Source organism: Bos grunniens, chromosome 17 (genome assembly GCF_055505025.1).
Source record: "Bos grunniens cultivar Pamir isolate PY7600 chromosome 17, Bosgru_T2T1.0, whole genome shotgun sequence".
Taxonomy (NCBI): Eukaryota; Metazoa; Chordata; class Mammalia; order Artiodactyla; family Bovidae; genus Bos; species Bos grunniens.
Window position 1 is genome coordinate 51294939 of NC_141181.1, and position 15744 is coordinate 51310682.

General features: G+C 50.0%; 1 protein-coding gene and 1 long non-coding RNA gene across 5 annotated transcripts in view; one reads left to right on the forward strand and one right to left on the reverse strand.

Moving 5' to 3' along the window:
* Positions 1–1870: 1870 nt before the first annotated feature.
* LOC147355331 (uncharacterized) lies at positions 1871–7506 on the reverse strand. Its single transcript, XR_015144431.1, has 2 exons — positions 7026–7506; positions 1871–3936 (listed from the first exon to the last, which is right to left on the reverse strand). It is a non-coding gene; the product is annotated as an uncharacterized LOC147355331 (long non-coding RNA).
* SCARB1 (scavenger receptor class B member 1) overlaps positions 6360–15744 on the forward strand; it is a 93280-nt gene continuing 83895 nt past the window's right edge. For all 4 annotated transcript variants that reach the window (XR_015144429.1, XR_015144430.1, XM_086347283.1 and 1 more), the window contains exon 1: positions 6360–6701. Coding sequence is in view for 2 of the 4 variants with exons in the window: in XM_086347283.1 (XP_086203409.1) it covers positions 6576–6701 (126 nt within the window). In the remaining 2 variants the exon portion in view is untranslated. The remainder of the gene's footprint in view (positions 6702–15744) is intronic.

The window sequence follows — 15744 nt, forward strand, 5'->3', positions numbered from 1 at the left end:
CTGTTGCCAGGGTCTGAAAAAACATTTCCCCAGGTATCTACATGGCTCGTTTCGGCACTTCTTTAGGTCTTTGCTCAAATGTCATCTCACAGAGGTCCTCCCCCAACCACTTCCCTTTAAGTTGCAACCCTTCCCACTGGGAGCACTTATCTTGTATTTTTCCTTCTAAAGCCTGTATCATGCTCTAACACAGTTCAATACAACAGAAACGATATTAAGAAAAGTTTAGTAGCTGCATATATATGTGTGTGTGTGTGTGTGTATATATATATATATGTATATATTTTTTTTTGTCCATGCTGCGTAGCCTGGGGGATCTTAGTTCCTTGACCAAGGATCAAACCCGACCCTGAGTAGTGTGAGCTCAGAGTCCTGACTACTGGACTACTAGGGAATTCCAGTAGGTGCATTTTAAAAAGGAAAAAGAAACAGGCAAAATTCATTTTTATAGTATATTTTTATCTAGCCCAACATATCTCAATGTTGTCATCTCACTGTGTAATCACTATAAAGATATTGAGATATTTTGTGATCTTTCTTTCACAGTAAGTCTTTGAGACCTGGCGTGTATGAAGGACATAGCAGCTCTCACTTGGGGCAAACATGATTTTGAGTGCCCTGTCACCATGCATGGTCAATGGCTATCATATTGAATAGTGCAGCCCTGGCATGTTATATAATTGACCAGTGATTACGTTTACCATTTACTGATCTTGCTTGTCTCCTGGAACAGAAGATCCACAAGGCCAGGGAGCTTTGTCATGTTCACTGCTGGGTCCCTAGTCACTAACAGAGTGACTGACACATAATAGGTGTTCACAGTAGGTGTTCATCAACTGAGTGATAGACTGCCCTGATGGTCCAGTGGCTAAGACTCCCCACTCCCAGTGAAGGATGCCCCCGGGGGCTTGACCTCTGGTCAGGGAGCTAGATCCCATGTGCCGCCACTGAGAGTTCCCATCCTGCAAAGAAGATCCCACGTGCTGCAGTGACATAGGCTCAGGATGTGGCCCAAAGTGATAGTTTTTGTTTCCTGGTTGGCTTTTTCTTTCTTCTCTGTGCTTTCTCTCACTCTTCCCACCATCTACCCAGCTACTTCCTCTTTTCCCTCTCTCCACTCTTTCTTCAGCAAAGAGAGTAGTAAGTCACATCTGGGCTCTGGAGCCAAGCAACTTTGTTCCATCCCAGCTCTGCCACTCACTGCCTATGATTCTCTGAATCAAGTCATTCAGCTTCCCAGCAACACTTCTCATGCTTTGCTCTGGGGACTAATGATTCTACCTGGGCTGGGGTGGAGCAGACAACATGTGACAGCCTGCACGGAGTGTTAATCCCCTGTATTGCTGGCACCATGTTAAGCATGTAACCAGGATTAACTCACAACAGGCAGTGGGCACTGTTGAGAGGATCTGTACTGCCTAAATAAGGAAGAAGCCAGGGCACAGAGAGATTAAGTGACTTGCCCAAAGCCAGCCAGCTATGCAACCTGGCTGCAGAGGTGTGTGCGTGTGTGCTAAGTTGCTTCAGTCCTGTCAGACTCTTTGCGACGCCATGGACTGTAGCTGGCTAGATTCCTCTGTCCATGGGATTCTCCAGGCAAGAATACTGGAGTGGGTCGCCATGCCCTTCTCTAGGGGATCTTCCCCACCCAAGGATCGAACATGAGTCTCTTAGTCTCCCGCATTGGGAAGCAGCTTCTTTACCCTTAGCGCTGCCTGGGAAGCCCAGGTGCAGAGGTAGGTTTATTTATTTATTTATTTGTCTGTGCTGAGGGAGAGGGGAAAGCGAGGTCAGGGAGATGAGGGTAAGCTTGTGGGCTGTGATAAGGACTTTGACTTTTACTCTGAGTGAGGTGGGAAATATAGGACACTTCTGTTGTTGTTTGCTTTGTAACAGCTTTATTGACACATACTTCAATGATGCTATAGTTCATATCATATACAACTCACTCATTGAAAGTGTACACGTCAATGAATTTAGTATTCACACAGCTGTACACCAGCCCCACAATCAATTCTAGAATGTTCTATTACCCCAAAAAGAATCCTTAGCAGTCACTCCTGGTTTTTTCTGCCCCGCCTCCCCTCCCCTGCAAGCGCAGGCAAACACCAATCTGCTTTCTGTCTCTATGGATTTGCCTACCCTGGCCATTTCACAGAAATGGAATCACAAAGTACATGGTCTTTAGTAACTGCCACTTTCACTTGGGGTAATGTTTCCAAACTCATTCCTTGTTGCAGCCTGTGTCAGCACTTCATTATTTAATGCTAGTATTCCATTGTGGGATATTTCATATTTTATTTATTTGTGCATCAGCTGGGGGATATTTGGGTTGTTTCCACTTTTTAGCTATTGTGAATAGTGCTGACGTGTGCAAATTTTTGTGTGGACACAGTTTTCATTTCTCTTGTGTATCCCCAGCAGAGGAACAATGGGACTTATGGTAATTCTGTGTTTAGTCTTTTATTAGAAAACTAATTAATTTGTGTTTGGCAGTGCTCGGTCTTCACTGCTGCACTCGAAGTTTCTCTAATTGCAGCGAATGGGGCTACTCTCTAGCTGTGGCACAGAGGCTTACTTGGTGGTTTCTCTTGTTGCGGAGCACGGGCTCCAGGGCACATGGGTTTCAGTAGTTGCAGTTCCTGGGCTCTAGGGCATAAGCTCAGTAGTTGTAGTCCAGGGGCTTAGTTGCCCTGAGGCATGTGGAATCCACCTGGACCAGGGATTAAACCCTGGTCCCCTGCATTGGCAGGCAGATTCTTAACCACTAGGGAAGTCCTTTACTTAGTCTTTTGAAGAGCTATTTCCAGACTCTTTTCCACAGTGGCTGGGCCATTGCACAATCCCACAAGCAGTGTATGAGAGTCTCAATTTCTCCACGTCTTTGTCGACACTCTCACCAACTGTCTTTTCTTCATGGGAGGATTTTGAGCTAAGGAGGAACATCGTCTGACTTGGTGTTTACAGGATGTCTCGGAAATCGATGTTGATTATATTTTGTTGCTGTTTTTCAGTTGCTGTCATGTCCAACTCTTTGCAACCCCATGGACTTCAGCATGCCAGGCTTCCCTGTCCTTCACCATCTCCCAGAACTCGCTCAAACTCGTGTCCATTGAGTTGATGTTGCCATCCAACCATCTCCTCCTCTGTCACCCCCTTCTCCTCCTGCCTTCAATCTTTCCCAGAATCAGGGTCTTTTCCAATGATTCAGCTCTTCATATCAGGTGGCCAAAGTATTGGAGCTTCAGCTTCAGCATCAGTCCTTCCTGTGAATATTCAGGATTGATAATATTGTACTGTCTTTTATCTTTGTTTTTCTCCTGTATCTTTGTCTTGCCTTGTCCTGGCAAAGCCTTTCCCTGAAACATGATGGAACATCTTTTCTCCAACTTCTTAGGTCACTGCCCACCTCCCCCCATCGGATGTGACTACCCCCTAGCAAGGTCATGGCTGGTCACGTGTCTCAAATATCCTTTCATCTCTGTCTTTCTCTTGTCAAGTGACAGTGTGGCGTGACATGAAAACACTCTTGCTGCGGCCTTGGGGGCTCTCTTGGGTAAGCGTCACGTACATTTGGACCTTGAAGATTTGAAAGTTAGATTGGGTGAGATGGTCAAGGCGAGTCAGTCCTTGCTGAGGCAAGCTGGGTATCAAAGAAGAGGGTGGTGTCAGGATGAGGACAGACCCCAGATTGTAGTTAATTAATTTCCAAGAACTCCAAAAATCAGCAAACATAAGGCAATCCCCAGAGCTGATGGCCGCTGAAGGCCTTAAAGAATTCAAGGCAAGTATATTAACTAATTAATGAATTGGTCGATTAATTAAAGAAGTAATTATTTCAAGCCTTTAATGAATATGTACGAGATGTCAGGCATTGTTCCAGGTGCCGGGAATACATCCATGAGCAAAAACAGACCAGTTTGTCTCTCTTGGGAGCTGGAGAGAGAAAGAGGCAAACAAATAAATGAAGAAGACAATTTCAGATAAAATGGGGTGGGTTGATAGAGTGATGGTAAACCTACATGGGAAGGAAATCCAGAAGAGGGGATATACATATATGTACAGCTGATTGACTTTGCTGTTCAGTAGAAACCAGCACAACATTGTAAAGCAGTTATACTCCAATAAAAATTTAAAAAAAAAGAGTGACTGGTGGGTTGGGAGTTTCATTTTGGACAGATTCAACAGTGAAGGTCTTTCTAAGGAGTGAGGTTTGAAGTGAAACCTGGAGGAGAAAGAGTCACACCTGGGCAAGGGCAGGCAGAGGGAATAGCTTATGCAAACGCCCTGTGGCTGGAATAAGCTGTTTAAGAAACAGAAAGAAGGGCTAGGAGCCTGAGGTACAGAGAACAAGCTGGTGAGGTTGGGAGATGCAGGCAAAAAGGTGGGCAGAAGCCAGCACAGTTAGGACCTCTGGGCAGCAGTAACAAGAACAGTTAGCTTTGTGGTGCTTTCATCTTGGGGCACTGTTCTATGTCCTGTTACATCTTCCCACTCATTTAATCCTCACAACAGCCCCTGAAGAGAGGCTTTTATTTTTATTTATGTATTTAGTATTCTTTTGATATGGACCATTTTTAAAGTCTTTATTGGATTTGTTACAATATTGTTTCTGTTTTATGTTTTGGTTGGGAGGCATATAAGATCTTAGTTCCCCCACCAGGGATCAAACTCACAGCCCCCAGCACTGGAAGGTGCAGTCTTAACCACTGGACTGCCAAGGAAATCCTGGAGAGAAGCTCTTCTTATCTCCATTTGATAGGTGAAGGAACTGAGGTGCAGAAAGGGCCAAGCCACTTTTCCCAGGACCCTACGGTAGGAAACCCCGGAGTAAGGACTTCTTGGAGCCTGTCTCCATATGACACCACAGACACCTGATCCAGCCACCTCTGCCCCAGCTACCCTGATCTAGGTCGGGGGTTGGGTCTCTGCTTCTGGTAACCTGGACAATGTTGGGTCCCCCGAGGCGAAGACAGTGCTAGGCAAGGCAGTCACAGCAGCTGCTTGATACATACTGACTCAGGCCAGGCTGTTGCTTAAGGATGGGCCTGGGAGAAGGCTGCTTCCTGCCAGGGTTGAAGAAGAATTTCATTCTGAGCCCTCAGGGACTGGGCTGCCTTACCCAGGTGTTGGGGATCCCCGCGTGACCCTCAACTAGACAATGAGGGGACTGACCTACATCAGGGTTCCAGGATCAGTGCAGGGTGGGGGTGCTGCGGGCACTCTGAGCAGGTTGGCGGGGGGGCCTCATGGAGGACTGCAGGGGAGCACATGCCCATGTTTTACTATTTTGGAGGGGGTGTCAGTAATCTATCCTTCATTTCCTCATTTGCCCATCCTCTGTCTTCCTGTTCATTAGAAAGCAGACACTTGGATTTGTTGACCTAACCTGCTGTGCCTGTTTCCTTATGTGCAAAATGGAGTCGGTGTGGGAAAGGCTTTTAGCACAGAACCTGGCTCCCAGAAGGCTCCTCACCGCTTCATTCTAAACTGTTCCTTGTGAGCAGACATTCCTAGCCAGGCAGCCGTCAAGCTACTGAGAGGGGAGGGTGGGGGCAGAGAGCTGCCCCGTAGCATTTTAGGGCCTGGCGATGGTCACAATGCAAGAACAAATGAATGTGGCACATGCCTGGTGGCGCCCCTTGATAAGGGTGAGGGGAGAGCTGACGCTATTCTATTTCACACAGGGTGGCTGGGAAGGCCTTTCCGATAAGATGGCCCCAGCAGTCGTGAAGGAAGAAGCGGGGCAGATATCTGGGTGCGGGTTGGGGGCGGACAGAATTCCAAGTTGTGGGGAGTATGAGGTCCTGAGGCAGGAGTCTGCTAGGCTTGTTCCAGGGAGAAAGAGGCTGGAATAGAATGTGTGTGCACGTGTGTGTGTGGGGGGGGGGTGGGATGGGGTGGGGCCAGCTGAGGACGCAGAGGTGGGTGCGGGGTTGGGGGGGGAAGCTCTGGAGTTCCTGCAAGAGTTGGGAAATTTCTACTAAATACCAAAAATGATGACGGTCAGGACAGAGGAAGTGGGAGGGGAGGAGGGGCGAAATGAGAGGAGGAGGAGGAGGGAGACAGCAGGAGGAGGGGGAGAGAGATGCGGGGGAGGGAGAAGATGGGGGTGCTCATGGAAAGGGATAAGCAGGGAGCAGGTGGGAGTGAGGAAGCGGGGAAGGGTTAGGAGGTGGAGGGGAGCCAGGTCCAACTTTGCACGCGGGCCACGAGGGCCCCAGGGCTCCCTCAGCCAGAAACGGAAGCTCGGGCGCCGGATTCCCGGCGGTGGCCCCGCCCCAGTCGGACCGTCTGATCCGCGCCCCGCCTCGGGCACGCCCCTTACTAACTTAGGCCCCGCCCCTTCGCCCATGCTCGCCCGCGCCCGCCCGGATCCCGGTGCCCAGGGCGTCCCGGGGGGCGGTCCGCCCCGGTGATGGCGCATAAAACCGCTGGCCACCTGCCGGGCCGCTCCTCCGTGCTCTGCGGGCCTCGTCCTCGGAGTCGCTGCCTCTATCACCTCCGTCCCCGTCTCGGTCCCTCCACAGGCGCGGAACCCCGCGAGCACCGCGCGGGCGCCGGGGCGCGCAGACATGGGCAACCTCTCTAGAGCGCGCCGGGTGACCGCGGCGCTGGGTTTCATCGGGCTCCTCTTCGCCGTGCTGGGCATTATCATGATCGTGATGGTGCCCTCAATCATCAAGCAGCAGGTCCTCAAGGTGGGTGAGGGGCTTGGCCTGGGACCCATGCGCGGGATACCGTCCGAGGCTGGAGGGCGTTGGGCGCCCGGGAAGGCCAGGCGCGCAGCCGGCGGGCTGGCGACCTGGTGCCGGGATCCGCGTGCCCTGGGCCCGGGCCCCTGAGCACCGGAGAGACCAGAGGGCATGAGGCAAGCCAGTTGGCCATCTTTCCCAGGAACCTCCCCGACTCAGGACGCAGGCTGAGTTTGGGGGCCAAGGAGGCCCCCCAGGGCCTTCTGCTGGAGGCACTTGACTGGGGTTGGGAAAGCCTGAAGTAGAGACCACCTGGGAGCCTGACCTCACCTGAAGGGTTCGGGGTCCAAGGCGGGCGTGGAGTGTGGCCGTGTTTCTGATGCCGCCAGGAGAAGCCCTGGGGCAGACTCCATGCTTCTTGCCTACCGTACAGCAGCCTCTGACGGTGTCTGGTAGAACCGGCACTGCACTTTGCTTGCTTCCTGTGAGCGCAGGCGGACAGGAACCCTCCAAGCATGTGCATGTGAGGCTCACATGGGTGCCCAGGCCGCCACTTGTCCCTGCTTCCAAAACCTCCCCTTGCAGACCTCTTCTTTAAAGGCAGAATGGGTTGCCCTCTCCTCCCCTGCCGCTGCCTTCCTGATGCAGATTGGCAGTGATAAGCTGCTTTACTCCCCAGATCCACGCATGGGCAGGAATAAGCCCAAGGCTGCATAAACAGGGTCCTTCAGGAGCCCACAGCCTGAGGGTTTTCCTCTGATCCTAACCTTATACACCACTGCCCTTTCAACCAGGGAGACAAATTAAGGCTGTCGGCTGGCCTTCAGACCGGCAGACTCTGCCCTGGGTGTCTGGGCAGCCTGTTTGAATGAGCCTGGAGTTACTGAAGGACAGGCAGATTCCAGAGTATCACATTCAAGCTAAAACCATTCAGGGCTTTGAGGCCAAGGCCACAGCACCTGCAGGGCTCAGAGGGGAAACTGAGGCTCACCTTGGCGCCTCCCAGATACAGCCAAGATGCAGAGCTGGGATAAAGATGTGGCTCTTGTCACTTGCTAATTGATTGCTCTTTCCCCCTACTTTAGGCGAGTTTCTTGAGAATGAGGACTGGGTCACATTTCATGTCCATGCCCCATGCCCAATGCAAGATGCTTGAGAGATGAATGAATGAATGAAGGCTGTATCTGCTTAGACCCGGCTGCCATTTTTTTGGCTTTAAAGATGGAGCAACACCCTTCTGGTTTTTCTCGAGGTCTCTGGGCCAGTCAGTGGTTGTCTGGGTCATATTGGCCACAGCATGTCCTTTGTTTTGTTCTCAAATCTTGTCCCATTAAGTCCTGTAATCTGATTGCAGGGAGGTCCTGGCCAATGGTGACATTGAGTTCTGAGTTCCTCTTAGTGGTTTTTTAATTTTGCCTGTGAAGTGGCGGGAAAAAGTTTTGTGGGGAGACCTCAGAGCAACAGAACTGCTTCTTTTTATCCCATGGCGGCCAATGGGTGTTTTTGCTTTGCTTTACAAAGTAGCTGTAAGAAAAAAAAAAAAAAGGTAGCTGTGAGAGCTTTATCTCAGTGAAAGCTGGCTGTAAACGCCTGCCAATTTTGTAGTTTCTGTGCTGTGTGTGCCCTGGAGGGATGGTCACTCGTGTCTGTATGCATGGTGAACCCTGTCGTGATCCTGTGCAAGAGCCTCTTACTTTGGGGGTGGGGGGATGGGGAATGAGTGGAATTTATAGTTGATGAAGAATCTTGTCAACCCAGCCCTTCTTGGACTTAATGCAGGTGTTTTCTTTTTATGGCAGTCAGAAGGATGTGTATGTGTTTGTGTGAATGTACATGCACACATGCATGCCCTACCTAATTTCTCATTCCTCCTCTGGGCTTCCAGAGAAGAAAGCACCACTGTCCTCAGTTGTCCCGGAGCTAAGATTTCCAGGCTTAAACTTGAGGGAGAGTCACCCAGCATCTACCATAAATATCCCAAAGGTGATTGGTCTGTGGCTGAGTGGTGTGAAGACATGGAGGCGAGCCCAGCCTGTGCCAGCTTCTTGGACAGCTCAGGCGAAGCTCCGGCCAAGAGCCTTCCGTCAGAAGAAGAGTGTGTGTTCAGGAGACTGAGTGAATAGTACATTAGGAGAGGAAGGGATGGCCTGTTGGTGTTTGCTTTGGCTGCACGTGTCCATGTACAACTTGAATGGGAGGACTTGTGCTTTGATTTCTACTGTTTTATGCTTTGGGGTTAATGAAAGAAGTCCATGTATATAAAAGACATGCATTCTTTTTTAACCGAGAAACTATTTCTCTTCTTTTTTAAAATGTAATTTTATTTATTTGTTTTGTGGCTGTGCTGGCTCTTCACTGCTGTGAGGGCTTCTTTCTAGTTGCGGCGAGCAGGGGCCCCTCTTTCCGGTGCACGGGCTTCTCATTGTGGTGACTTCTCCTGTTGCGGAGCAGGGGCTCCAGGGCACTCGGGCTTCAGTAGTTGTGGCATGTGGGCTCACTACTTGCGATTCCTGGACCCTAGAGCGCAGGCTCAGTAGTTGTGGTGCGCGGGCTTAGCGGCTCTGCAGCATGTGGGATCTTCCTGGAACAGGGGTCGAAACTGTGTGTCTCTGCCATTGGCAGGTGGATTCTTCATCACTGAGCCACCAGGGAAGCCCCAGGACATGCATTCTTGTTTGTAAAAAAAATTCAAGTTGAGGGAAAACAGGGTCTCTCCCCTCGCTCATTTTATTCCCCTTCTCGATAGTACCACTATCATCAGATTATCTTTGTAAGAAGACTTTTATAGAGATACACATCATGGATGTGTATTTAGACATAGTAATATATACTTACACGTATTGAACTATACTATGTCTAAACAGCCTGCAGTTTGCTTTTCAATTCACAGATACCATTTGAAAATGTTTCCATATCTGTCACATTTTCACTGCTGCATAGTATTTCTTTGAATACTGTACACTTACCTGTTTCTCCACTGACTGATAATTTTCTCATACATACCTTTCTGTGTATGTGGATCACCACTTCCACTGGGTGCATTTCTAGAAGAGAAACCTCTAGACCAGAAGGTCTGTCCGTTTTGAATTTGGTCACAGCCTAATGACCTTTCTGAAGATCAAGAGCATTTATAATTCCATCCAGAGTATGAAACTACTCACTCCCCCACATCTCTGCCATTATTGGTGATGACCAGTGTATTAGCATCTTGAATAATTTTGGCGGGTTAATCTGATGCGTGTAATTTACATTTCTCAGGTTGCTGATGGGGTTGCACTCGTTTTGAAACTGGTGTCAGTTTCCAGAGCTCAGGGTTTGCAGACCTGGGCGTGCCCTTTGCTTGCTGGGGACCTCAGGCCAGGTACTTCACCTCTGAGCCAGGGGTTGTGTCTTCAGCTCTGAGGCAGGAATCAGATCTAGTTTGCCTCCTGTCAAGATGATGAAGTGCAAAGGTGATGACATGTGTGTAACCCTGGATGTACCCGTTTTCCCATTTGAAGGTTATCACACTCATGTAAGCTGTTGTGGTGTTTTTCCTTCCTACAGATAAGGAAACTGAGGCATACAAAGCCCAGAGACATGTCAGGGTTCACACAGCTCATGGCAGTTATGGTCAGGAATCCTGACCACAAATCTGGGTCTACACTTCAATAGGGGAATAGGAAGGAATGCAGAAGTCTTTTATCCAGTGGATTTCTGGGCAGAGATTATAGAGAAAGATCTTTATATATTTGGGCACAGAAAAGCAAAGCGGACGAACATGTGACTAATTGAAAAAAGCCATAAGGTTCTTTGTGTTAAAAAAAAAAAACACTCCATGAAATTCTGTATTTTTACTAGATTTCTATCAGTGCTTGTAAAAGCACCGAAAAAGGTGTGGAAGGGTGCACCAGACTGACAAAAGTGGTTATTCAGGGAACTGGGGGTGTGGTGGGGGGAAACATGCTTTATCTGTGAAGTTCATACTTTTTTTTTTAATAATTAATTAATTATTAATTTGTCTGCTCCAGGTCTTAATTTTGGCCCATGGGATCTTTTTTTTTTTCAGTTGCAGCGTGCAGAGCTTTTTTAGTTTCGGCATGCAAACTCTTAGTTGTGGCTTGTGGGATCTAGTTCTCTGACCAGGGATTGAATCTGGGTTTTCTGCACTGGGAGTGTGGAGTCTTAGCCACAAACCCCCAGACTTTTTCTTTTTAAACAAGGAGAATATATTCATGTATTATGTGTTTAGTTAAAGGTTAGTTATGAATCCATAGCTTTCCCCCAAAGAATGGCCAGATGAGTTCAATACAGAGTGTGGGAGGCTCACAGCTGAGGGGACCTGTGGATGGAGCTCCCTGGGAGAGGCCTTGAGGGAGAAGAAGACTCATTTCTTCTCCTTTCTCCCCACCAGTGGGGAGGGTTGGATGAGAGGTATTCAGACTGAACACATTTAGGAGTGTAATCAAGGATGACTACGTGCCAGGCATCTTGGTAAATGTCAATCATCTCAATTAGTCCTGGGAGAATTCTGGGACACACCTTCCATTGTCATCGTCTACAGTTAGGGAAACAAAAGCTTAAGAGAGTAATTTGCTGGTGTGTGTGTGTGTGTGTGTGTGTGTGTGTGTGTGTGTAAATAGTCTGAGGCAAATCCCAGGAGGACGGGCATGCTTGTATCCATAGCCTCGAATGGAGCCTGGCATGCGTGGCCCTCTCTGTTTGTATGGACCAGAAACCCTGGGCTAGGTCTCTGGGCATGTATTCCCAAATTACTGGCTGTCTCTGGTCCACCAGGGGAGGTCCTGCTGGGCCAAGGGGAAGGGGCTTATCTGCTGGGCCACTGCGTGTAGTGATGGACCTGGTAGCCTTCTCCACGGCCGGGGGTGGGGGAAGTGGGAAACCGAATCTCTCTTTTTTAAAAAAAGATTTTATTTGTTTTGGCTGTGCCGGGTCTTAGTTGAAGCATGTGAAATCTTTAGTTGTGGCATGTGGGATCTAGTTCTCTGACCAGGGATCGAACCTGGGCCCCCTGCATTGGGAACTCAGACTGTAAGCCACTGGACTACCAGGGAAGCTCCTTCTCTGCCATCTTTAAAGTTTTATAGTTGGAATCAGCCTTGGGTGCTTTATCCACTCATTTTTCCAGCTGCCAAATTCTTCCCTCACCTGTGTCCCCAGCTCAATAAATGACACCTCCATTTGTTCCCTCAAGCACAAACCTTGGGTTATCCTGGATGCCTTTTGTGGTATCCTTGTATCTGCTGCATCAGCAAAATCTATTAGGATTACCTTCAAAACATATTTGCATTCTGACACCTTGTCAATATCTTTGCCACTCTGGCCTCCTCCATTCACCACTTGGACTGATGCTGTAGTCTCATCTCTGGTCTCCATAGACAACCTGATCACGTGTCCTCTCTGCTCACAGCCCTTTAAGGTATCCCCATTTCACTCTGAGTGAATACCAAGGTCAGTGTGGTGACCTCCCTGCCATGATCCAGCTCCTGTTGCCTCTTTCACTGCACCCCCTGCCTTGGCCCCCCTGCTCACCTGCCACAGTGTCCAGTCTTCAGTGTCCTTGAGCCCACTGAGCCTGGTTCCACCAAACTCTCTGGCTTCCCTTCCCCACCGCTCTGAAGGCTCGCCCCCCAGATATCTGCATAGCTCACCTCTCACATCCCTAAAAGCCACCCGCCACTTATGTTACATGTTGATTTGTGCATTTTCTTTCTCCCTCGTGGGCAGGAGTGGGGGCTCTCCTGTCACTCTCTCTGTAGTGACCCCAGGACCAGATCAGCGCTTGGGTTCACAATGGGATGGTGGGATGAACAGACCCTGAGCGCTTTGAGGTTGGGCTCTTCCTTGGCCTTTTCCCACCCCCACTCTCAGCCTCCCTATTTTTACCCCCTCTCCCTCTGCAAGGGCCACCCAAGGAACCTTTAGGACACCATGCTGTGTCCCAGTTGCTTCTCACCAAGGCGTAAGTGCTCAGTCGTGTGTGACTCTTGGTGGCCCCATGGACTGTAGCCCACCAGGCTCCTCTGTCCATAGGAATTTTCCAGCAAGAATGCTGGAGCCAGTTGCTGTTTCGTCCTTCAGGGGATCTTCTTGACCCAGGGATTAAACCCACATCTCCTGTGTCACCTGCACTGACAGGTGATTTCTTTACCACGGAACCACCTGGAAGCCACCAGTTGCTTTTCGCCCTCTGGCAGATTTCTTTCTTGTGTCAGTTCAGAGGTGGGGGTTGGGGAGAGATAACGATCGTAGACACTGATTAAGCACCAGATACCCTTCTAGGTGTTGAACTTGCAGTCATTCGCTTCATTTAGTATCTAAATAGCTTCCTCATTTTTTATTGAGGGCAATGGAAGCACAGAGCCGAAAAGACACTTGCCGCAGGCCGCACCGCAGCAGCGGCAGCCCCAGATTCTAGCTGGGTGGGCTGCTGCCTGTGGCCCCTCTTCACCACTCTCCGTATCCCTCAGAGCTCAACTTGGTGTTTGGAGGCAGGGCAAACCCTTCCCCTGGTCTCTGCTTGGGTCCACCGTCCCTTGTCCTTTTCCTGCACAGTGGGGCGGTGGGGTCCTTCCCAGGCTTTTCTCCTGATCATCACCTCCCTCAAACTGTGAGTGCAGGGTGCCTCCCGACGCCTTCCCTCCATGGCTGTCCGATAGGCCTGGGGGGGCTCTAGAATCACCAATGCCAAGGGAAGCTGCCTGTGGTCCCAGCGATTCTCAGGGTGGCCCTGCTGTCCTGCAGGGTCTGCTTGGCCAGCTCTGTTCCCTGTCCCCTGTCTGGGGCTCCAGAAAGCCCCAGGGGTCGTGTCTCAGAGGGTGTCAAAGTGTTGAGGGCTGACTGCATCTGGCTGCCTCTGGCCATGGAGGATAAGGCTGTAGACTTGACCTGTGGCCGCAGATCGCAGGGGATGCACTCCCTTCTCAGGGGGCAGTGGGGTCGCAGGTGTGTTCCAATTTTGTTGTGTTTTTCTTCCTCTTTCCTGCCTGGGGCTTCCTACCCCTCTGGTGTGTGAGAGGGCGGCTTCCACTACTCCAGAGCCAGGGCTGAAAAACATGGGCTATTTTTAGTTTCCCTGAGTGTCAGTTATTTTTGTTTCCCTCTTTGCTTCTCATGGATTTGCTTCACCAGTGTGTGTGTTTGAGAGTGTGCTGCATATACATGTTGATGTATGTATACGTGTGCTGGTAGTACACGTATGACACATGAACATGTGTTGGCACGCACCCACGCACACTTGTGTGTGACCATATGCTGAAGCATGCACACATTCATGTTGTGTGTTGGCATGGGGGCACAGTGTCTTTGTGACAGCATATGTATGTATGCTCATGAACACATGTGTACACACACATTGACGTGCCCACACTTGGTTCTTGGCACACATGGGTTCACACGTATTATTGTTATCCATGTGTATATGCGTGGGTTCACATGTGTGTCGGCACATGCTGGGCGTATAGTTACACATGTGGACACCTATGGTAACACGTGTTCCAAGCGTGTTGGGGTGTGTATACACACACGTGGCCATGTGTCGTATTGCAGTCTGGCTTTCTGGAGGTCTGGCCCGGGGCTGTGTTCAGTGCACCTAAAGAAAGAAATAAAGAAAGAAAAAGTGAAGTCGCTTAGTCGTGACTGACTCTTGTGACCCCGTGGACTGTAGCCTGCCAGGCTCCTCGTCTTTGGAATTTTCCAGGGAAGGGTACTGGAGTGGATTGCCATTTCCTTCTCCAGGGGATCTCAGGAGGGCTTCCCTGGAGGCTCAGATGGTAAAGAGTCTGCCTGCAGTGTGGGAGACCTGGGTTCAGTGTGCCTGGCTTTTCCCATTTCATGACATGTTCCCCAAGCCTTCCTAGGATGACTCATACTTGCCAGGCCTTCTCTCTGTGACCCATGTGGTTAGCTAGAATTTAGAGAAGCTTGGCTATCTGGAATCATCCTGTTATGACTTCAACATGTAGCAAACGGGATGGAAGTGCGTGGATGTCAAGGACTTGCTTGTTGAAGATTTTCATTTTCCCTTGGGCAGTTTTATTCTGCTGGAACCTGGGCCCAGGCACGTCTGCTCCATCAGTGACTGTGGATCTTGGTGCCTGGAAGCATGATCCTATGCGCTTGGTCAGCAGCAGAGAGGCCCCTGGGCAGAGAGGCCCCCCAAGGCAGGTTTCAGCCACAAGGCTGACTTCTCTGGCTCATCATCTTAGAATTAGAGAATTTGGTTACGAGAGCATCTACTCCCCTTCCCCCAACCCCTCTTCTGTGCCATAGAGATCCAGCAGCTTTGTCCCCATAAACACATTTAGAGTGCAAAGAATTCAACTCTAGGTAGGACTCAGCCAAAAAAAAAAAAAAAAGGAGAAGTTCTTTTATGTACCTCATCTCCTACCCGCTGGTTCAGATGTGACCTTGGCCTCCACTGGCCCTTGGAGGGGCCATGGGAGCTGAAATGCAAAGAGAAACAAAAACCAACACCAAAAAGCTCATTCTTGGCTTTGGGGCTCTCTGGGGCCCTGGAGCTGGCGAATTACAGCCTGTCCAGGGGTGCCTGGGACCCACATTTGAAGCTCAGAGTCATTCTGCTCAGAACCTCCCTGAACCCAGAGGTCCGGGCCCCTGGTGACCCTGGGCGCAGCTGGCTTCATTGTCTGGCTTCCTTCCCCCACCTCCACCCCATCGTTTCCTCCTGTGCCCCGATTTATTGCTTCGTGCTGGGTAGGAGGAAGGAATAGGAGTGGCCCAACCTGTACTTGCTTCCTGGCATTTGGGGTGAAGTTCCTTCCACCTTTTCTGGAAGCTGCTAGAAGGACTCTCGAGACACTTTGATGTGTGGTCTCTTGGGCTGCTCTTGAACTCAGATGCTGGTGTCTCCTTATCTCCCTGACCGCTGGCCATTGGCACGTCCCTGCACTAAAGCCTTTCCTGGCTGAGGTCACACGATCTCACACGTCTAATGCCATCTTTGTCTGGGCCCCTCCCAAATTTATATCCTAGGCCCAGGCCTTTCCCCTTGAACTCCAGCCTTGAGCATCCAGTGGCCAGCTCTGTA